Consider the following 22,162-nt stretch of genomic DNA (forward strand, 5'->3'; position numbering starts at 1 on the left):
TAAAAAGGTTATTAACCATTTTCGTAGCATTAATCTCTTGATAGTTATTTTTTTATTGTCTACATACATTGAAAATCTCTTTCATTACTCTACGGTATTTAAACTCTCCTCACTTAGGTTTTGGGTTCATTAAATTTAATTGTATCAATCTTGGGAACCATCAGATTCTATTAATGCCATACAGATATTGAATGTTTCGCAACCAGGCATTAGTAATAATATTAGCAAAATGCTGAGATATCAATTATCAGCACGTTAGAACAAAAAACAAAGTATTATTTGTAAGTTTCTTCACAATTTTCTTTATATATATTTATTTAATTTTTTTTTAACTTTATTTTTTATATTTTTGTCGAAATACATACACAAACATTTGTAATTTAAACTACTACAATACTTTTATAAGCAACTTTTGAGGTTATTATCTCTTTTTTCTTGCTTATCAAATTTTTATGAATACTTTCATTTATCATAAGCAATATAACAAGACATTTATCAAAGTACTAGTTTAATACGGCATTTAAAGGTGAACATTTTCTTAGCTATGAACCGGTGGAAAAGTTAACTATTGTCGCTATGCTACACTCTGTGACTATAGTTTGAGTTCAAGGCCAATATTTTATTTTCAATATTTATCATTAAGCGCTGCAGCGTTAGTTGTCATCTGTATTAAATTGTTTTTCAGTATTAAATTTTTTTTAATTATTTTTTTTATATATTTTTGATGTTACTAAAATAGACATACATATATTTATAAGTTTGTTTTACCTTAATAAAAAATAGAACAATAAAATCACAATGTGTCTAAAAATCTAAAAAATGTCATTTCAAAAAGAACAAGTTTATACTACTTATCAAAATAAGGCCTTTGCAAAATACCTTGTTACGTTTATTGTTGGGGTTTCTTACGCTGCTGTTTACAATAAATGACTGCTAATATTGAGTTTTTTGGTTAAATGTGTGCAAGCTGGCATGTAGTTATATAATATACTGTTTCTGCAAGAGTTTTTGTGACAAAGTATTTTTTATAAAGTGTAAACTTAAATATTAGATTATAACTAAAAATATTAACATACGTTTAAATTAAAAAAAAGCTTCTTTTAATTTTCATCACAATCATTTTATAAAAGAACTTAAGTACAAATTTCATCTGCAAATTTTCATAAGAAAGTTCTTTCAAAAAAGTCCACACTTTTCACCACAGTTTTGTAGCCTTTCTTGGCGAAATTACTATTTAGAGACTATAATAAACGTATAACTCTTATTGTGAAATGCAGCTGAAAGCAAATGGACTAACTGTATACTGTTTTACGTCAGGAGTTAAATTTTTATTTAAAAACAAAATTTTATTTTTTTTAATTGAGTCATTTTTGCTGTCTTCGTTGAAACAATTAGACTATAGGTTTTCTACCAAAGTTAATTTTAAATAAAATATTTTTCAAAAAAATTAATTTTAAGCATTTAAAAAAATTGTTATACATTGTTATACATTGTACAAAACGCTCATTAAATGCTTAGCTATAAATACAGAATAAATAGTTAAAAAGCCATAACAATTACTTTAAAAGTAAAAGTGAAAAATTCTAAAGCTAAATGGTCAATCAACATAAAGCAGATTACGTATACATCTGTAATCATCATTTTTTGTTTCACACATATAAAAATACATAAATAAGTGCGTGGCAAATGCAGACTTAATTTTACCTAAAAATACATTTAGGAGAAAAATGGAATTTTCGCACAAAGCCTTTGTGTAGCTTCATTATACATTTGAGTTGTCTTCAATTCATTATGCACAATTATAAAAAAACAACAAATGCAGAGAACATTGTATTGTTTTATTATTTTTCTTTTTTTTTTGTGAATTTAAATTGATGTTTGTGTGAACAAATACGAATTAAAAATTCAACAAAATTAAACATTTCAATTTTACAAAATTTATCAAAGGAAATGTCCATGGTTTGTGCATTTTTCTTCTACATACATACGTGTACATATGCTTAGAGAGAGAACTTAGTTGTACTGTGTTGTCATTCCTCATTCGCATTATATACTTATTATTTAAGTGCAATTTCCATTTATTTTTTGCGAGTGCGTGAAATCAGTTGTTTCACCTATTCATAGCCAACTTTTTGTGCACCAGCTACAGCATCCATATGCAGCATGACTATGGAGCCAACCATGGCCACCACAGTGCGGTCCAGCCATGTAACGGGGTTGGGGTAAATCAAACCGCCTTCATAGAAACCCAAGTGACCACCGTGAGCCAATTCAATGTATGCCACATTGGGGCGGGATGCTGAAAAAAATATTTTATATTAAATTTAAGTTTAAATATTTAATTAAAAAATAAAAAAAATTATATTTTATTAAAATAATAAAAAAAAAATAATATTTTATTTAAAAAATAAAAAAAAAAAAATTTTATTTTAAAACTAAAAAAAAAAAATATTTTATTTAAAAAAATAAAAAAACATAGAACTTCGCAGTCGGTAGGATTCGAACCTACGCTCCCAGAGGGAATCTGATTTCTAGTCAGACGCCTTAACCGCTCGGCCACGACTGCTTTTTCCTAGAATTTACCCAAACAGTTACACAAACCTAGCCAAAGCTTGTGCGGGCAATAAATACAATACGACACAAACAGGGTGTCTCATATAGCACAAAAGATAAACAATAAACCAATTATTGTGGATTCCATTAACACTAAATAGATTTATCTTTCAAGCTTATAATTGTTATAAATTTAATTTAAATAGAAGCACTCACATGCAAATTCTTTAATGGGTGGCAGCAGCTCCTCTGGCACCAATGGATCATCTTTGGCATTAATGAAAATCATCGGCTTGTCGATATTGTCCAAAAAGTGTAGTGATGAGCTCCACTTATATAGCTCCTGTGTGGTGGAGAAATTGTGCACACGTCGTGTATAGGCCTCATCTAATTCTGGCAGTGTAGCGGCAGCGATAATCTCGCGTTCGTTTAGATTGTGACGTGCCTTCACCTCATCCGACAGCAACACATGACGATGCTTGAGTATGATACTTTTCACATTCTCCGTCATCACATACAGATAGAAACGGCGGAAATTTTGCCAATTCAAAAGCCACTTTGTACCTCTGCAAATGAAATGCGGCAATGTATTAGTATTAATTCTAAAATTCCATGAAACAATTGACATGCAGGCAGGCAGCCCGCTATGCTGTCGCGCATATGTGTTGTACTTACTCCTCTGCGTTGTAGCCCTGACAAATCGATATGCCACCGAGTATGGTGTGCGGTTTGGACTTCGCCGATTCCCCCATATATTTAGTCACCAGATTGCCACCTAAACTGAAACCGACCGCCACAATGCGGCTATTTGGATATTTCTTGTGTAAATTGTTAACCATGTCGGAAAAGTCATCCGTGTGACCTTGTTGGAAAGTGAAAATAATGCAAATATATAGTTGAATTTATATAAAATAACCGATTTCTTGAACCTACCATAACTGAAGATGCGCGTTGATGTCACCTGCACACTATTCAGCGCACCGATGTGATTGAGTACGGCACAACGGTAGCCATGCATTTGTGAGTAGTGCACGAATGTGCGTATATACACACTCTCCGATGTATTGCCAATACCTGGACAAATAGCAATGGTGATATCATCTGCAAATAACAAAATGTTTTAAAGATTTTGATATTTCTTGAAGTATTCGGTGTTTACCCTCAGCCTCATTTATCGGTTGATAGAGGTCATAGGTGAGTGTGGAGCCATCCTGTAGCAGCAGATATACACGTTCGCCCAATGGCCAAGGACATTTCACGCGGCCTACTATGCTATGCAGCACCGTTTGTACGTGACCACTAAAGCCCCATAGACGCGTGGGAACATAACTGTAAAATAAACAAAGAAAATGGTGGTTATTCCCTATGTGAACAGGTGTTTTCAAAAATAATTGCAAGAGAGGTATAATTTGATTTGTGTGGTACATTAGTTGTTGGCTACAAAGCGTGGTATTAAATGTTTTATGGGCCACATGTCGCTCAAAGTTCACCAATTTAATTTATAGGTTATGGTTGACTTTTACGACAACTTTTTCATGGGAAATATTCTCATGATAGTTATTAAAAATTTTCAATAGCTCATGCTTAATTTATTAAATCGATTCTAGAGCACTAGAGAGGAAAGAGAGAGATTTTGCAAATATATCCCTTTTTTATACCGAAATATTAGAGAAATCCCATTTTTTGGTGAAAGTAAAACGGGATAAAGCGTAAATATTAGAAAAAATACATTTATATTATATTTTGAACTAGTATAATCAGTGACTCAAACGTGATATTCAAATTGCCGGCTGCCTCTGCCTTTATGCGTCAGCCGAATCACGTTGCATTTACCGACTAAAGGCATGACCTCCATAAATTTATTCAATTTACGGTCATTTTCATTTGTACTATACTTACTACTAACGAGTACACATGTACATACATATGTAGTGCATTTGCGGGCTGATGTGTTTGGGATACCGCTCTGGCAAATTGTTTTCCGGCTACATACAAGCTAGTGCAAGCGTTGATCTATGTCGAAAAGGGGGACAACAATCAACATGTGTTGAATATTTGTGCAGACATGTGCTTGGTTCATTAAAAGCACGATTATTTTTAGTTTCAATTGTAGATAATGCTTTTCTAAGTAAAATATAATCACAGTATTAAAATATTCTTTGGACAAATTTCAATAGAAATACTTGAAGTTGAAATTGTTTGTTCTGCGTGGGTATGCCCTAGAGATCATCGTGTATTCGAAGGTCGTAAGCACGTCACACAACATTTAACACGAAGCAATAAGCTACACACAGATTTTGGAGCTTGTTTCATTCAATTAACATAATGTGTAATATTTTAGTTCTGTATATTGCACATATGACTTCATATATGCACATATAAATTTTTATTTTAATGCATTTCTAGAATTATTATCATTGTTTTTGCCACTCGCCTACTTCCTTTGCGACCTTAACGTTTAAATTATATCTTATTGCTGTAGAATTATGTCATTAAAACTTCATGCATTCATTTTGTTTTTGCTTGATTGAGTCCCTTGTGCTCGTTGCATTAAAACGAAACACTCACAATTTGGCGGCAGCGTTGAACTTGAACTTTTTGTAATATACTTAAGTGTCATGGCATTGTATTATATAATTTGTGTCGTATGTGTTTTTATCCTTGTTGTTGAGAGCTTGCATTTTCAAGTTGCATCACTACTACTCAACCGGCAAAGGATGCTTGTAAAGGCGTTCGGCTCTCTTCTTTCATTGCCATTAGTGAAATATTGTAATGCAATGGAAGTGGTTGTTGTTGTTATTATTACGGAGGTTATGCTTAGTCTGTGGCCTATACAACGAGAAGTTGTTCGAAAACTACACGAATTTCAAATGATTTTGAAAGATTCTATGCTCATAGATGCTAAAAGCTAAGTATTTACATATTAACTGCCGAAACTTATTGGAAAATTACCACAAAATAAAGTTAAATACATATTTACACACAAATTCCTAGACATATACATACTATATATACATATATTATAATAAATCATAGCATACTAGATTTAACATAGATTAAATTTCGAGCCTACAATAGGAACTAACAACAAAAAATTAAGATTACGCAATAAACAGAGTCATAAAGTCAAACAAACTTATCTTTTCGTGAGCGTGTATTCTAAAACGTGGCTTGAGAAATAATAAATTATTTCATCGCTAAAATCACGAAAAGCTGATTAAAAACGGAGTAGGATTTTGAGCCGGAGCAAGGAGTTAGTAAAACACTTAACTGGGTTGATATTATGCTTTCATGCCGAATATGAATTTCGAAAACGATTTTATTCTTATTATTATCGCCGCTAAGAAGAAAACACGCATATGCGTTGTAATTCTTGATACTTCTTTTCATCATTAAGATGAAAATTATAGTAATTTCAAGCCATTAAGTCATTTCAAATATTGCTAATGCATGTAACGTATAATCATTATTTTTTTAGTACAAAATCGTTAATTAGCAATTATTTGAAATAATGAAAATGTTAGTAAACAACGCATTTTCCATTTACAAATACATTGACAAATGTTTATTACTATCATAAGTTGTGCCTTCAGTATTGAAATGGTTTTCTATGGAATTATGGCAACTTATAGATAATGTATATAAATAAATATATACACTTTATTTAATAGTGCTTTTAGATGTAAAGAGACTACTGACAATACATAGATAGCCGTATGTACATATATCTTATCAGCAGCCATGTCTTTCGCTTGCTAATTATTAGCACAATCGCGAATGGTGAGTGTGAGATACAAACAAACGGGCATTCATACGTCTGCGGCTACAGAAATATACATACAAACAGTAGACCTAGAGTCCAAAGTACAAAACGCAAAGATTGGCAATAATAATAGAAGAAATATTTATTTAAAAAAAACCAAAAACAAAGAAAGTAAGATGTTTGAAAATATTCTATCTAAAACGTGTATAAATAAATTAAAACAAGAATATCAAACCACAACATAAAAAATATAAATTTTTTGTTGTATTTTGGCTGCGGAAACCGGCCGGAAATTTTTCGTATATATTAACTTGTACAACAAAACATGAAATCATCAAAAAAAGTATTCAAATAAGGTCTAGAGTTCAGTCATAGTTATTTTATTTTATAATAAAATTAGCTAATCGAACAGTGTGTAATACGCGGTTACGAAAGTTAAACTCTGAACTGAGTACCGCGGTTATGGTAATTACTTTGCCATAAAGTAATATCCATAAAAATATATTGCATACAAAATATTTTAGTTTTTTAAACAATTAACTATCGTTTAAAATTATTGCATAATATGTAGAATATACTTCCATAAACACATTTTTATATATGTAAATATGTATTTTAGTACGACGTAGGTAGGGGAGTAGAAAGAATAGCCGAAGGTATACAAAAAAACCCACACATTTAAATGAGTCACGAAAGTGCATGCAAATGGTTATGAAATACAAATTAAATTGCGTTGAATGTTCAACTACTATTTTTGAAGTAGAAAAATGAGCACTATTCTTATACGCATTTTTATAAACATCTAAAATTTTATTGAATTGAATTACTTACATACATAGGTATTATGCAGATATTGATGAAATTTGCAAGAATCTGTATGAGTCATCCTATTTGCAGTTCAATAATGTTGTGTCAGTAAAAAAATTTACACAAAATTTACTTATTTGACTTCGTCTTATAACGCTTTAAGACTCTCAGAAGGTAAACAATAAACTGGGATTTGATTTTAAAGCGTTCATTGATTAACCTCAAAATAAAACCGAAATTACTTCCTCTAGCACGAATCATAACTATAAGAGTAGAAATGTAAATACTTGGAAAACCAATTATAGATGAGTTTTCAAAAAAAAATCCAAAACATTTGTAGGTGTTTGCAAATACAAGCTACAAGTGCTATCAAAACATTCATGTATTACGCAATTTTTTGTTATTAAATAAAATCAACTTTTCGTTTGATTTAAGTGGACGTGTGAGCTTACATATGGATATGTAACAACTATTGAAACTTACATATGTATGTCTGTATATGAGCTCATGCTCATGCATATTCCACTGGCGATTTGTTTTGCCGGCATTTAAAATATTATGTCATGTACAAGAAAACAAGCTTAAATACATATGTAAATCGTTTTAAACATTTTAGTCATGCGATCAACAATCTCTTATTACAATAAACAGTAAAAATAAAACAAAAATGTGCTACGTTTAAAATAGTTTTGTTTGTTTTACTAATCAATCACATTGTTTAACGCCACCGTGTCTGAGTTGTATGTATATGCAGAAATTGTTTACAAACATAGAATATAAAGTGCTTGCGCTGAAAAGAGCATTCAAGCAACGTTCTCTATGACTTTGTATTTGCCCATGCGAATGCTTTCTCGGCTTTATTGGCATACAAACCATACAAGTATGTACATATGTTTCCAGAGAGCCATTAATCCGGTTTATTATAATATCATTGCATGTGATTTGATAATATTTTTATATAAGAATATTCGATTTGACGCTGTGTAAGCAATAATATATTTATGGCAAATAAAATATATGGAATATAGAAGGTTTGAAATAGCATATGTAATTGAATTGCTAATATAAAGAATAAATTCGCTAAATTTTTATTGCTTCCGTCTACTAATGCTAAATGTGCTGAAACATAACAGCAATATTTCAAAACAGCTAGATTAAAATACAAATGTAAATATTTTTATTATAAACAACATTTACCACAAGAAATGATCTTTTGACCAAAAGTTGGCTTATCAACCCAGCAAGTCTTTATTATTTCCGCTTGATATATGTATTTACTTACATTCGGAATAAAATTATTTTATTTTTTTTATATGAATATGGTACTAAAGACAATACTGTTTTTCATATACCTTTTACAGGTAAGACTCAAATTCAAATTAGCATAACAAGTAACTTTGATGCAAAGGTGTTGGATAATTTATTTATTTTGGACACGATTAGAACAAAAGTTATTTCACTATAATAATGCTACAGAGGATATAAAATAATAAAAGGTGTCTAGTAAGATAACTAATATATGCACATATCAGCCAGGATTTGGAAAATCTACATGCAGAGTACGTGTTATGCATAAGTAAGATGTGAAAATTAATGCTTATAATTACAAGCATGTACCACACTTCCTTAGTATCTATAAATTATTACTTCAATATGAATAAAAAAACATACATATATAAATAAATAAAAACCTATAACTGTTTGTACATACGATAAAAAAATTATATGTATGCATAAGTGTCTAAACACGGTAACACACAGCGACCAGCTGTTAGCAATAAATGTTGATTCATAGTATTAGCTTCAATTGGAAGCTAGCAACACAATCGTTTGAATGTTTATAGGTTCAATTTCTTTCAAAATAAAAACAAACAAACATAGGTTTTATTAAAAAAATAAATATTTAAAGTTCCACTGTTAGATTTAAACCGACCAATAGGACTATCACTTTTTTATGGCTGACACACTTAAAGGCTATTTATGGCATTGATTTATAGTATGCCTGTGATTACATATATATGTACATAAAATCAAATTGTTTAATCCATCTCCATAATAAGTTCAATAGAGTGTAATAAAAAATATGAATGTTATCTTAAAAAATTCCTTTTTCCAGTTAATTTAATATTCGCAATGGCACATTAGAAATGAATGATAGTTAGTGTGCAAAAACAAATTTGTTATACGTAATTCAAAAATGTGTTTGTACTTACGGTTCTCTTAGTACTGGTGCAATTTTATAAATACAATCCAGAAACTGTTGATCCAAACACCAAACGCTTGGTTTCAATGGCTGGCTGTTCACGTTTAGTATTCGAAACAGGATGCACATAATGACCGCTATGGCGGTGAGGAATGCCGTCGACATTTTGGCTATGAGTTTTATCAGGTGCAGATGATCGAAGGAGAAAAATGTAAAATCGGTGACAATTTGAATTAGTTCCTTTTTGGATTTCAATAAGTCATCAAGAAATAAATGTAGTCGTAGCCACAATTCCGGAAGCATGCACGAAGAATTTGTATGAAGCTTTAGTATGTTATACAAAATAGCAACTGTTACTAATAAGAATAAGATTTAAATATTTTATAAAACTAAATTTAATTCATAAAGACGTACTGCAGTTTGTTGTTATATTTTGATATTTCAACTATTATTATCGGTTTTGGCGCATCTTTAAATCTTTCACAAAGAAATTGCATGCGTAAATAATCTATTAACCGGCGCTTTTCCTTCTAGTTTATTTTATTCTCTTCGTCAATTCTTTGCTTTCTGGAGTCTTTGTATATTTCTAGTTTTCTTTGTTCGCATATCACACAATCATCGAGTGAAATAGATAAATTTTTGCTCGCAATTTAGTTGATTTGGTTTTTTTTTTGCAACTGACAATTAACTCTTTTTGTTGTATATAATTAATTTGTATTGTTTTTTGTTACTTTTTGCTGTTCCGCTTTACATTTCTCTACTGAAAATTTAAGACATCATTTGATATTAACAATGAAAATTTAAGCCAATGGAATTTTTTGGAAATACTCGTACAAGTCACTCGTCTCTTCTTCGTTTTTATTTATGCCCGCTGGCGTTTTATCTATTTAGTTAAAAACACGAATGTGTTTCCAGAATATTCACTTAAACATGCTTCATAGCAGTTTGAATAAAACTCACATTTAAAATTCCACCGGCCTCACAAATTTTGATTACTTCTACTTGAAAATTTCGCACACCCAAATGTTTTAATTTGTTTGTACTTTTATTTTTCCGGAAAATTCACTCACAACCGCTCACAACCGAAGCGCTCAAAGATTCTCAAACTTATAATACAACTCCAATTGGTTTTGGAGAACGACTGGATTTTGACAGGGTTGCATTGCAGTGTATATTTTCACATATATTATATTCTGGTTAAATATCGGCATATATTACACATAATTATAATTAACAATACAATTCGCGTTCAGTTCCCAACCATAAACTCTTGGTAATTTATTTAGAAGAAATTCATTAGCAGGCAGCTCCAAATGTTGTTACCAAGAAAAGATATTCCGTATTTTTATATAAATTAATTTATTTAAATATTTTTGTAAACAGCATGATTTTTTATATCGTATTATATATTCTCATTCCAAGCAATTATCGGTTCTAAACCTTGATCCAAGTAATAATTATTGTACTGAAAAATAGCAACCCTGTGATAGTTGTTTGCCCTGAAGAAGAGGAAGCACAGTTTAAACAGCTGGCACTTTTGTGTTCCTTTTGTGCTCACTTTCTGACATGCGGATTTTGTGATTTTGTTTATATCGGCTAGTTTGCCATGGATTCACCGAACGATTCATCTTTACGAAATTTATTACAAACTACCTCAAATAATAAAGTAAGTATTAGCAGAAAATAATTGTAAACCTTTTATTTAATCATCACGCGAAATTGCAGCAAAATCCGCACAATACATTACAACCACAACAACCTGCTGGCACGCCTATCGTTGAGCCGAAGGATGTGCAGCATGAGGTGAAACTACAGTGAGTATTCTTTGTAAATAAATGACAATAATATTTTATTCATATATACTATATTTTCAGGAACGTCGTAGCTACGGTTTCCGTGGCTTGCGAACTAAATCTACAGGACATAAATTTCCGCACACGCAATTCAGAATATACCCCTTCCCGCTTTCATGGCGTTGTAATGCGCATGCGTGAACCACGTTGCACGGCGCTAATTTTTCGTACTGGGAAAATAATTTGCACTGGCGCACGCAATGAGACTGAAGCAAGTTTGGGTGCAAGAAAATTTGCACGCATACTTCAAAAGTTGGGATATCCCGTGAAGTTCGTGGACTTTAAGTTGCAAAATATCGTTGCGACTGTGGATCTCAGGTTCCCCATACGGCTGGAAAATTTAAATCAAATGCATGGTCAATTTAGCTCATACGAACCTGAACTGTTCCCAGGACTTATATACCGCATGGTTAATCCGCGTATGGTGCTTTTAATATTCGTGAATGGTAAAATTGTGTTCACTGGCGCCAAAGCACGTAAGGATATACTGGAGTGTCTGGACAAAATATATCCCACCTTGCTAAGCTTCCGGAAGAATTAATGCTGTTTTAGTGCAAAATTATGATTGAGTCAAATGCCGTATTTTATGTTAGCCTTATTTTAATATTGCCTGAAAAGAATATTAAGTTATATATATTTATATAGTGACAAGAATAATATACTATAATTTAAATAATAAACAACTATTTTATTTAATTATTTGTGTAGTTCATGACTTTCGGTACTTTTTTGGGTATTTTTTATAATTAATCACACTTGGTATCCCTGTTCTTGGCCATTTGTGAAAACTACATTGGCTCTTCAACGGAATGTTGTCACGTCAGCTGTCAAAGTGGACAAAAACAACACAACCATACAAACAGAAAAGTAAAGATACGTATCTGACAAATTTCGTGGTTTTTCAATTGGAAGAAAATAGTGTTTGGAATTTTATACATCAAAGCAAAACCATTATATTGTAATGCTGAGTGTAAAAAGCAGCAGAAAAGTACTAATAATTGATTTGTGAATTACTAAAATATAAAAAGACGTGAAAATGTCATTCGTACGCACCTCGACGGGTGGCAATGAGTCGGTGCATAAATTTGTTGAGGCCTTACGGGCAGACTTTAAAACACTTTCCCTGGAAACTAAAAAGAAGTATCCATTAATTAAGGAGGTGAGCAAATAAACATAAAACATTGCTATAGCTAATATAGTTAATTGATTGAAAGCGGAATACGTCGAAAGAACGCGTACGAAAATTTGGTGTTGTGTCACAATTGGGTGCGGCGTGCGTAGGGGGTGGTGTTTCTACGTTTAAGTTTTATGTACATACTTATCAACGCTGTAATTGTTTTTTCGTTCTCACCAATTTACATACAAACCTACGTATTAAATACCAGTCAATAATTTGCAAACAATATCCATAAAATATTTTTACATTTCAAACAAAAAAATGTTCATTTTATTTGAGCTTTTGACATTCCCACTAATTTGCTTAATTTATTGTCAATATAGTCATGCGAAGAGGCTATTTCGAAACTGAGTGCAGCAAGCAATAATCAACAAACTTCTGTCTACTACACGGTAAACCAAATTCTCTATCCACTTGTACAAGGATGCGAAACCAAAGACCTAAAAATTATAAAGGTGAGTCATTTATCTTTATGGTTACATAGCATATGTATATGTATATGTATGTATGTGTTTTAATACCGTCGGCAACTATTGCCAGCTATCTTATCAGTACCCACCTTAGGTGTGATTACCCTTACTAATGTTATGTTGTATATTACAGTATTGTCTGGGCATGATGCAGCGGCTTATCACCCAGCAGGTGGTTGATCAAAAGGGTGCACGCTACATAACCGATGCATTATGGATGCTTATGGAGAATAATATAGAAGAGGTTAAGGTCTTGCAAACTGTTACGCTGCTACTAACTACCAACACCGTAGTACATGGCGAAACTTTAGCCAAATCGTTAGTGCTATGTTTTCGTCTGCATTACACCAAAAATTCGACAATTGTCAACACGGCGGGTGCTACAATACGTCAACTTGTGTCATTAGTTTTTGAACGTGTTTACTCGGAAAAAAGTTCTATGGCAACGCTACAGGGTATCAATCAAAATGCAAATAAAGAAGCGTTGGACGCTGATAACAGCACTGGCGCTAATGCTGAAATGCAGACTTTTGCAGCGGATGCATTTTTCCTATTTCAAGTAATTGGTTTAGGTTTTAACTAGTGCTTGCTTTAACCGTAAAAAAAAACATTTTTTTAGGATCTCGTGCAGCTAGTAAACGCCGATCAACCATATTGGCTTATCGGTATGACTGAAATGACACGCACTTTCGGTTTGGAATTACTCGAGGCAGTATTAACTAATTTCAGCGCAGTCTTTCATGAGGTAAATAATATGAAATTAAACGCTTGCGCTTTTTACTAATATTTTTTTTCCGTTTAGAATAACGACTTTCGTTTGCTGCTCAAAGAACGCGTGTGTGCATTAGTAATCAAATTATTCTCACCAAATGTCAAGCATCGCCAGGTACCGGCGCCTAATAACGGCAATACGGCAGTGCCTAACGATAAACCATATTTTCCAATTAGCATGCGTTTATTGCGTTTGGTGGCAATACTAATACAGAAGTATCACACGATATTGGTAGGTGGAGATTTTCACTTTCCATATGCTATTATTAACAGCTTTTCATTTACATTTCTAGGTTACTGAGTGTGAAATTTTCCTTTCTTTGATCATCAAATTTTTGGATCCTGACAAGCCACACTGGCAACGCGCCTTGGCATTGGAAGTCATACATAAACTAGCCACAAAACCAACTTTAATCGCTTTCTTCTGCAAATCGTATGATTTAAAGAATCATGCCACCAATATTTTACACGATATGATCACGTCGTTGGGCACATTCGTGCGTTACTCGTTAATAAATGCTGCAGCTTGTACGTGAGATCTATTTTATTCGAGTAATTATAATTTTTAATTTATTTTACGGTTTTTTCAGTGCAAAATGGTCAACCGCCTGCTGCTAATCAAAATAATCCCACAGCTGCGCATAACGCCGGCAATCAATGTGGCTTCATGTTTCGTGGCGTTTACTTACCGCTAGTCACTAATTTTGCACCAGGCGTAGCAAAAGCCGTCTAGTAATTATTAATTGCAATTTATTACATACATACATTCATTTAAATATATAAAATTCAATTTCATTTACAGTTTGGAGATGCTTGATAAGTTGGAGGCACCCAACATACCGGACAGTTATGGTGTTTCTGTTGCTTATGCCATACTTTTAGATGTGACGCGCTCTATTGGTGGCGTAATACAACGCACACCCGAAATGGTTGGTTTTTGTGTTCAAATACAATAAATTTTTTTTTAAATTATTTTTTTTTTTTATTGTTGCAGCAACAAACGATACACAGCGCCGATATTATCACCGAAGAGGAACACAAACCGCTCTGCATACAGTTGATCAACTCCAGTTGGAATGGCTTGCTTTCAGCATTCGTGCCACTTATAGACGCCTCAATCGACGATGCCACAACGGATAACATACTGAAAGCCATGCAGAGTTATGCTGCACTCTGTGGTCTGCTAGACTTGCTTGGGCCGCGTGATGCGTTCATAATATCCATGTGCCGTGCCTCTTTCCCACCGCACTATGCCGCGGCGATTTTCGCCAACAACGCGCACATGGATGCCGATTTGCGTGGTATTACACGAAATTAGCAAATTTTACTCTAAATCAAAAATAACGGTTTTTCTTTTTTATAGGACACGCGCGCAGCAACAGCCAAGATCTTAACAACCAGTTCATGAACACTTGCAATGAGGGCGAGTTTCGTCAGCAGATAGTCGCTGTGGGCACGCCATTGCCCAGCGCCTCGCTGCCGCACAGCATCATGCAAGCGCCGGTCATGTTGACCAATAAGAATCTGCAATGTATGCGTGCAATCTTGTTTTTGGCGCGCAATAGCGGCAGCATACTCGGCACCTCGTGGCACATTGTGCTGCAGACACTGCAACACCTCGTCTGGATTTTGGGTTTGAAGCCCTCCACAGGCGGCAGTTTGCAAGTGGGTGCATTTGAGATCTTTTTTGTATTTGCAGGCGTGTATTTATATTTTTATTTACCATTTAGGCATTCCCAAAGCCTGCCGTAGAAGCAAATGTCGGCATACAAACGGCTGTCATGGCCGACTTGCCTGTGCTTTCGCAAATGTTGAGTCAACTCTTCGAATCCAGTCAGCGTTTGGACGATATAGCGTTACATCATTTGATCGATGCTTTATGCAAATTGTCGCACGAAGCCATGGAACTCGCTTATGCCAATAGGGTAAGGAAATATAATATTAGTTTTTTATAATTTTCAATGTTTTTTTGTAATTTTCAATTTTTTTTTAAATTTTTAATTTTTTTTTATAATATCCATTCTTTTTTATTATATAATTTTAAATTTTTTTTATAATTTTCAATTCTTTTTTTATAATTTTAATTTTTTTTTTATAATTTTCTTTTCTTTTTTTATATTTTTCAATTATTTTTTTATAATTTTAAATTTTTTTATTATATAATTTTAATTTTTTTTTATAATTTTAACTTTTTTTTATAATTTTAAATTTTTTTTTATATTTTTCAATTATTTTTTTATAATTTTCAATTTTTTTTTATTATATAATTTTAAATTTTTTTTTTAATTTTGTTTAATTTATTTTTTTATAATTTTAAATTTTTTTATTATATAATTTTAAATTTTTTTTATAATTTTAAATTTTTTTATTATATAATTTTAAATTGTTTTTATAATTTTAAACTTTTTTTAATTTTCAATTCTTTTTTATTATATAATTTTCAATTTTTTTTTTTAATTTTAAATTTTTTTTATAATTTTAATTTTTTTTTAATTTTCAATTCTTTTTTATAATTTTCAATTCTTTTTTATTATATAATTTTCAATTTTTTTATAATTTTAATTTTTTTTATAATTTTCAATTTTTTTTATAATTTTCAATTCTTTTTTTTATAATTTTAAATTTTCAATTTTTTTTTTAATTATCAATTATTTTATTATAATTTCAATTTTTTTTTAATTTTTTTTTTATAATTTTCAATTTTCTTACCTCACCAGGAACCCTCCTTATTCGCTGTCGCCAAACTGCTCGAAACCGGGCTGGTGAATATGCCGCGCATTGAGGTGCTCTGGCGCCCACTCACCAACCACTTGCTGGAGGTTTGCCAACATCGTCACATACGCATGCGCGAATGGGGTGTGGAAGCCATTACCTATTTGGTTAAGTCCGCACTGCAGTTCAAACATACCGTGCCACTGAAGGAGAACATGGAGCTGCAGACCATGTTGCTGAGTCCACTTTCGGAACTATCGACGGTCATGCATGCGGATGTGCGTCAAAGACAACTGGACTGTGTGCTGCAGATACTGAATGGCGCTGGTGAAATATTGTCCTTCGGCTGGCCGGCCATAATTGAGATAATTGGCGCCGTAAATGAGCATCATGGGTATGTGTTTTAACAGAAAAAGGCAAAAATAATATATTTTTAACATAACCTCTTCCTACTTACAGCGAGCCCTTGATACGCACCGCATTCCAGTGTCTTCAATTGGTGATCACCGACTTCTTAACTGTTATGCCTTGGCGTTGCCTGCCTCTATGCATTCGTACCGCCGCCAAGTTTGGTTCGCAGACGCAGGAGTTGAATATCTCGCTCACGGCTATTGGTTTGATGGTGAGTTCATGTCAATTTTTGTTTAATTATTGTATTTAAAAATATTTTATTCACCACAGTGGAACATCTCCGACTTCTTCAATCAAAATCAAGACAAATTAATGTCGGCTCAGGTAGATGAGGTTGCCATATTGCCTGACTTCCCAGGCACCGTGAAAATGCCGCAATTCGACAAGCTCTGGATGTGTTTGTATGCCAAACTGGGTGATTTGTGCGTGGATTTGCGTCCAGCGGTGCGCAAGTCAGCGGGCCAAACGCTTTTCTCAACCATTTCGGCGCACGGCAGTCTGTTGAATCCACCCACTTGGCAAGCGCTGGTTTGGCAGGTGCTATTCCCGTTGTTGGATAATGTGCGCGCGCTCTCCAGTTCGGCCAGCAACGAGAAAGTGGACGCCAGCGGCAATATACTGATACACCACTCGCGCAACACAGCGCAGAAGCAATGGGCGGAGACACAAGTGCTCACGCTCTCCGGCGTGTGCAGGGTATGCAAGGCGTATTGAAGGGTTTCTAAAGCAATTTTTAAACAAATTTCTCATAAATAATTTCAGGTGTTCAACACCAAGCGCGAATTGTTGCAAATGTTGGGTGATTTTGATCGCGCTTGGTCGCTGGTCTTGGAATTCATACAAAATGCTGCTTTGAGCAAAAATGGTGAGGTCTCGCTGGCCGCGCTGAAGTCGCTACAAGAAATCATGTACCATAATGCGGATAAGGCGGCCTCACTCACGGACGAGGAGACAACACGCGTGAAAGATGACGAAATTTGGACGGTGAGTGTGTTGGTATAGTAGATTTTGTTTAAATTAGAAAATATTAAAATTTCTTCTTCATAAAGATCGCTTGGAATATTTGGCTAAATATCGGCATTGAGAGCACCAAGATCACAACGAAAAACAACGACACCCAAGAGGAATTCTACGTGCCCAGTCAGGCATTTTTAACCGCATTGATACAGATTTTCCCGGCAATATTCCAACACATCCACCAAAGGTAAGCAATTTACATATATTTTTGCAAATTACACTGTGCAACACTCGGCTGGTTATTGAAACAAACATACTTGTTCCGTGAGACTGAGACATAAGTAAAAAACATGTGTTTTTCGATTTTCGAAGTTGAAGTTCGAAAATCAAAATATTTATCTTCGAAGTTTGAAATATGGATACAATCTAAATTTACTCCTTAATTCAATGGTGTATAAAATTATTCAGTCAAGTTTATATGACAGATGTTATTAGGGGTTAAAGTTGAATGTTCGAAAAAAATAAAAGCTTTATAGTTCGTAAAACACCATTTGAATACGAAAAAGAGGTAGGAGTATGTCTATAGTTTTACATTACCCACTGGCGCTCAAGCTATACGTCAAATGTTATTTGGGGTTAAAGTTGGATGTTCGAAAAAAATAAAAGCTTCATATTTCGAAAAAAACCTATTTGAATAAGAAGAAAAGGTTGATTATGTCTATAGTTTTACATTACCCACTAATAATGGCGTTTTAAGTAAACCCAATTTCGAACTTCGAATGCGAATATTTCGATTTTGGAAGCTAACTTCGAAAAAAAATATTTTTTTACTTATGACTCAATCTGCTGCAAAATGTTTATTTGATCCAATACCCAGAGAAAAAGTCGAATTTGCCATATAGTTTTATGAATTCTAACCTTAAAATTTGTACCAAAAGGTTCACCTTAGAGGACTTTGAGAAATTCTGCATTGTGCTGACAAATGCGGTTTGCATACCCGTACAAACTGATGCCGTTCCATATATGATGTCCGCTGTGTCCGACTCGCTACTCACACCCTTGCACGATGGCATACTCGACTGCATGGATCTCATACAAAAGGTTTGCTTTACACCCAACCGCCACCGAAAAACATTTTATGAAATTTTCATTAATTTCATTTAGGAGGCAACTAAGGAGGGCTCCAACTTGAAGCATATGATTCCTGTTATATTCCGTCAATTGCTGGTATTCAGTAAGTTTGCTTGTGCGCCGCCCGCATACACCGGTGTCGAGCACAAGTACGTGAAGACCGCAAATCATTACACAAACAATGCTTCCGTGGAAATGGTCAGCATGAATTTCATACCGTTCGGCGAGAAGTCAATAAGCATATGCGTGAAATTGTACCAGGGCACAGCTACAGAAGAGTGCGTCATGCATGAGCATATTTTGCATGAAATCATTAAGGTGGGTGACACGAAATTATTGAGGGTTCTGACATGCAAGCATTGAATATTTTTATATTTTATATTCCCTTTCCATAGGCGCTGCGCACACCGCTCGCCATGAAGTACAAGTGTCTGTCGTCCAGCACATGGAAATTGGCCATCTCGAGTTTGATTACGGTGCTACATACCGGTTTGAAGGTGGCACGCGCCAAACCCAGCTATTTCACCGGCATGTGGGATGACTTGGCCGATACATTTGATAAATTTCTCTTTCCTGCAAGGTGAGTTACCACAAGCACACACACTTGTCAGTCCTCAATTTCAAAATTAATTAATTAACTATTGGCTCGCAGCGTTTGTACAATTGAAGATCGCGGCCTTGATGAAATCGTGCTGGACGAAACAATTGATTGTCAGGTCATCGAACTGTTGCGTGACGAGGTGTTGCCGCACGCACACGAAATGCCGCATCAATTTATCATGCAAATTGTTGTGCTGCTCAACAAGGGCTCCATACATTCCGCATCTGACTCGAATATTTGCTATGAATCCGATTGGAAATTACGTGAAATCTTCGCCAAGACCTGCTTTGAGACGCTCTTACAATTCTCGCTGTTGGACGACACTTGCAATAATAATCGCAATAGCTTAACAGCGGCAACGGCAACAGTGGCGGGCATAAATGCATCGCTGAGTTCGAATGTACTCGGTGGTGGCAAAGATTTTGCCGGTCGCTTGGCGGTCACAGCTTTGCTACATCGTTTCCAAGAGGTCTTGAAGCGTTTCAACGATGACGAACGACAGAGTGGAAAGTGTCCGCTGCCAAGGTAAGGAATTTGAGGAATTTAAGGAATTTCTTGAGTTTTTGGTATGCGAGGTGTGTTCGAAAAATATTTTTTGAAAAAAAAAAAATATTTAAATTTTTTTGAAAAAAAAAATATTTTTTGTTGAAAAAATATTTTTTGTTGAAAAAATATATTTTTTGTTGAAAAAAAATATTTTTTTGAAAAAAAAAAGTATTTTTCATTCGTCTACATTAATGTTATCGCTTTTAAAATAGTCTCCATTCGATATTATGCTGTTATGCCAGCGCTTCTTCCAATCGTCCAAACACTCCTCAAACTCGATAGATTTTGACTATTTCAGAGATTTCTCATATCCAAACCACGGCACTTTAAGCTTATATTTTTGTTTGGAAATAGGAAAAAAACAACGTTACAGTATTGTTTTTGGCCAAGAATTTACGAAAAAGCAACGAAGTGTGAGCTTTTAACCAACGAACCTCGGAAAGCTCATAAAAATACGTCTAACCCTAGCGGTTGCTACAGAAAAAGTAAACTAGGAATACAACTGAAAATTTGATCACACTTCCGGAGCATTTATATCGACATAATAAAAAAATTGGATTTTTAAAAAATTCCCGTTATTTTTTGAACACACCTTGTACATGCAAAAATTCTATAAAATATTAGAACTCAAATCAAATATAACCTATTTAACCGAATTTTCTTCAGATTCCGCCTTTCGGAAATTTCCTTCGTACTAAAGGCAATCGCCACATTGGTTGTGTCCATGAAGAAAGCACCGCCATCGAAAGGTAACAAAGTCATCGAATACAAATTTTCGTTTAACTTATTTTTCTTTGCATTTCCATATCTAGTAAATAAGCCGGCGTGGGACCAGCTTATCGGTCTATATCCGTATCTCGTCGATTGTACGACCACAACATCGCCAGAGGTGTCGCGCTCGTTGCGCGAAGCCTTGTTGCAATACACAGACCTACTGCAACCACCCAAGTGTCTAAATACTGAAACTGCAAAACTACAAAATGCCACGCAATCGAATGGACAAGAGTAAATTAGTGCGAAATGTAAGACAGTGAAATATTTATGTACACAGACACAGCCACAGACAGACACACAGAGCTGATGATTAGAGCCGTCAATTAAATGACGTTTATGGGACTTTTACAATAACATTTGAAAGCGTATAAAAAACATGAAGAAAGTTTGATATTTATTTTGGGCATGCTAGATAAGCTAACTATACATACATACAAGTACACACACACACACACACACTTATTTAATAAACTGTAATAAATTATGTATTCACTTGCAGCCGTTTTGCTGTTAACCTATGCGCGTATATTTTTAGCTGTATTTATGTACAGGTATGTTGTTGCGTTTGTACCGTCAAAATATTTTTTATGCAAAAAACGAGAAAAAATTCCAAATTTCACTTTAATAATAAAATGGCAAAAATCTGAATTGCAACGGTGCATACATATTTATTGTTTATGCTTTGGCAGGTTTTATATGTTTAATGTTTGTTTATCGCTTTTGTTTTTTTCTGTTTTTTGGTTAGAATGTACATTTTTATTGAGTCCAAATTTGTTTTTTTTTATACTTTGTATATTATTACTATTATAATTATAATTACCATAAAATTATTATTACGTTTAATTCCTATTAACACGTATTACAAAATAGCATAGAAATATTTAGTGCATTAAAATGCAATTAAAACGCAAGTTACATATATTACCTATGAAATATTTACTATACAAAACTAATTATATTTAGAGATCTTTGTAGTGAACGTTTTTAATAAGATGAAATCGATAAACAAAAAAAAATATATAAAAATATTGATAATATATATATTATATAGTATACACAATTTCTTGTCCTATTGTACTTTCAGCCATTGATAAAGTAAAAAACAAATAAACACACAAAGTATTAGGCAAAGAAAAGCAAAAACAAAAACAAAAAAAAAATTAACTCGTTTCTCTTTCATACACTGCAACGCGCTTATTGAATAATATATATGTATGTATATTCAAGTATTATACGTAATAAGTAAGTACATACCGTGAAAGAACCTCTCGTTTTTAGCAGCCAGCAAGCACACAACATCTTACGTAAGCATACACGCAGCGTGATGACGTCAGCGTTGACGTCATTAAATTGTGTGGAAATTTTAAAATATTTAATTTGATTTGAATTTGTCATACTCGAACAGTTGTTGTTGTTATTATATTTGGTTTGTT

At 33.5% G+C, this 22,162-nt stretch overlaps 3 protein-coding genes and 1 non-coding gene across 12 annotated transcripts; 2 read left to right on the plus strand and 2 right to left on the minus strand.

The window, feature by feature from the left end:
• Positions 1-1,253: 1,253 nt before the first annotated feature.
• Hydr2_4 (abhydrolase domain-containing protein 2) lies at positions 1,254-10,445 on the minus strand. Of its 9 annotated transcripts, XM_054227042.1 has the most exons (9): positions 10,287-10,432; positions 10,161-10,209; positions 9,741-10,086; positions 9,337-9,682; positions 3,713-3,882; positions 3,487-3,654; positions 3,229-3,415; positions 2,770-3,119; positions 1,254-2,299 (listed from the first exon to the last, which is right to left on the minus strand). In XM_054227042.1, exons 4-9 carry the CDS (start codon positions 9,627-9,629, stop codon positions 2,115-2,117), a joined length of 1,353 nt encoding a protein of 450 aa, XP_054083017.1. In that variant the 5' UTR covers positions 9,630-9,682; positions 9,741-10,086; positions 10,161-10,209; positions 10,287-10,432; the 3' UTR covers positions 1,254-2,114. The 9 variants fall into 9 exon arrangements, with proteins under 9 accessions (XP_054083017.1, XP_028897417.1, XP_028897416.1 ...); XM_029041584.2 differs by lacking the exon at positions 10,161-10,209 and having other exon boundaries at positions 9,337-9,566; positions 10,287-10,443; XM_029041583.2 differs by lacking the exon at positions 10,161-10,209 and having other exon boundaries at positions 9,337-9,650; positions 10,287-10,443.
• On the minus strand, positions 2,485-2,566 carry Trnas-aga (transfer RNA serine (anticodon AGA)). The gene has a single exon. It is a non-coding gene; the product is annotated as a tRNA-Ser (tRNA).
• Positions 10,446-10,832: 387 nt separating the features above from the next.
• On the plus strand, positions 10,833-11,876 carry Trf (TBP-related factor). The gene is made up of 3 exons (XM_011187404.3): positions 10,833-10,992; positions 11,052-11,140; positions 11,201-11,876. Exons 1-3 carry the CDS (start codon positions 10,933-10,935, stop codon positions 11,718-11,720), a joined length of 669 nt encoding a protein of 222 aa, XP_011185706.1. The 5' UTR covers positions 10,833-10,932; the 3' UTR covers positions 11,721-11,876.
• A 162-nt stretch (positions 11,877-12,038) lies between these two features.
• On the plus strand, positions 12,039-21,377 carry LOC105214155 (protein MON2 homolog). The gene is made up of 22 exons (XM_011187401.3): positions 12,039-12,338; positions 12,680-12,811; positions 12,960-13,385; positions 13,446-13,571; positions 13,629-13,829; positions 13,891-14,125; positions 14,188-14,329; positions 14,400-14,526; positions 14,592-14,898; positions 14,961-15,262; positions 15,328-15,522; positions 16,315-16,703; positions 16,769-16,931; positions 16,991-17,416; positions 17,483-17,704; positions 17,770-17,924; positions 18,616-18,778; positions 18,842-19,126; positions 19,204-19,388; positions 19,461-19,934; positions 20,622-20,704; positions 20,768-21,377. Exons 1-22 carry the CDS (start codon positions 12,216-12,218, stop codon positions 20,962-20,964), a joined length of 5,058 nt encoding a protein of 1,685 aa, XP_011185703.2. The 5' UTR covers positions 12,039-12,215; the 3' UTR covers positions 20,965-21,377.
• The last annotated feature ends 785 nt before the right edge of the window (positions 21,378-22,162 follow it).

The sequence above is a fragment of the Zeugodacus cucurbitae genome, chromosome 3, assembly GCF_028554725.1.
Source record: "Zeugodacus cucurbitae isolate PBARC_wt_2022May chromosome 3, idZeuCucr1.2, whole genome shotgun sequence".
NCBI lineage: Eukaryota > Metazoa > Arthropoda > Insecta > Diptera > Tephritidae > Zeugodacus > Zeugodacus cucurbitae.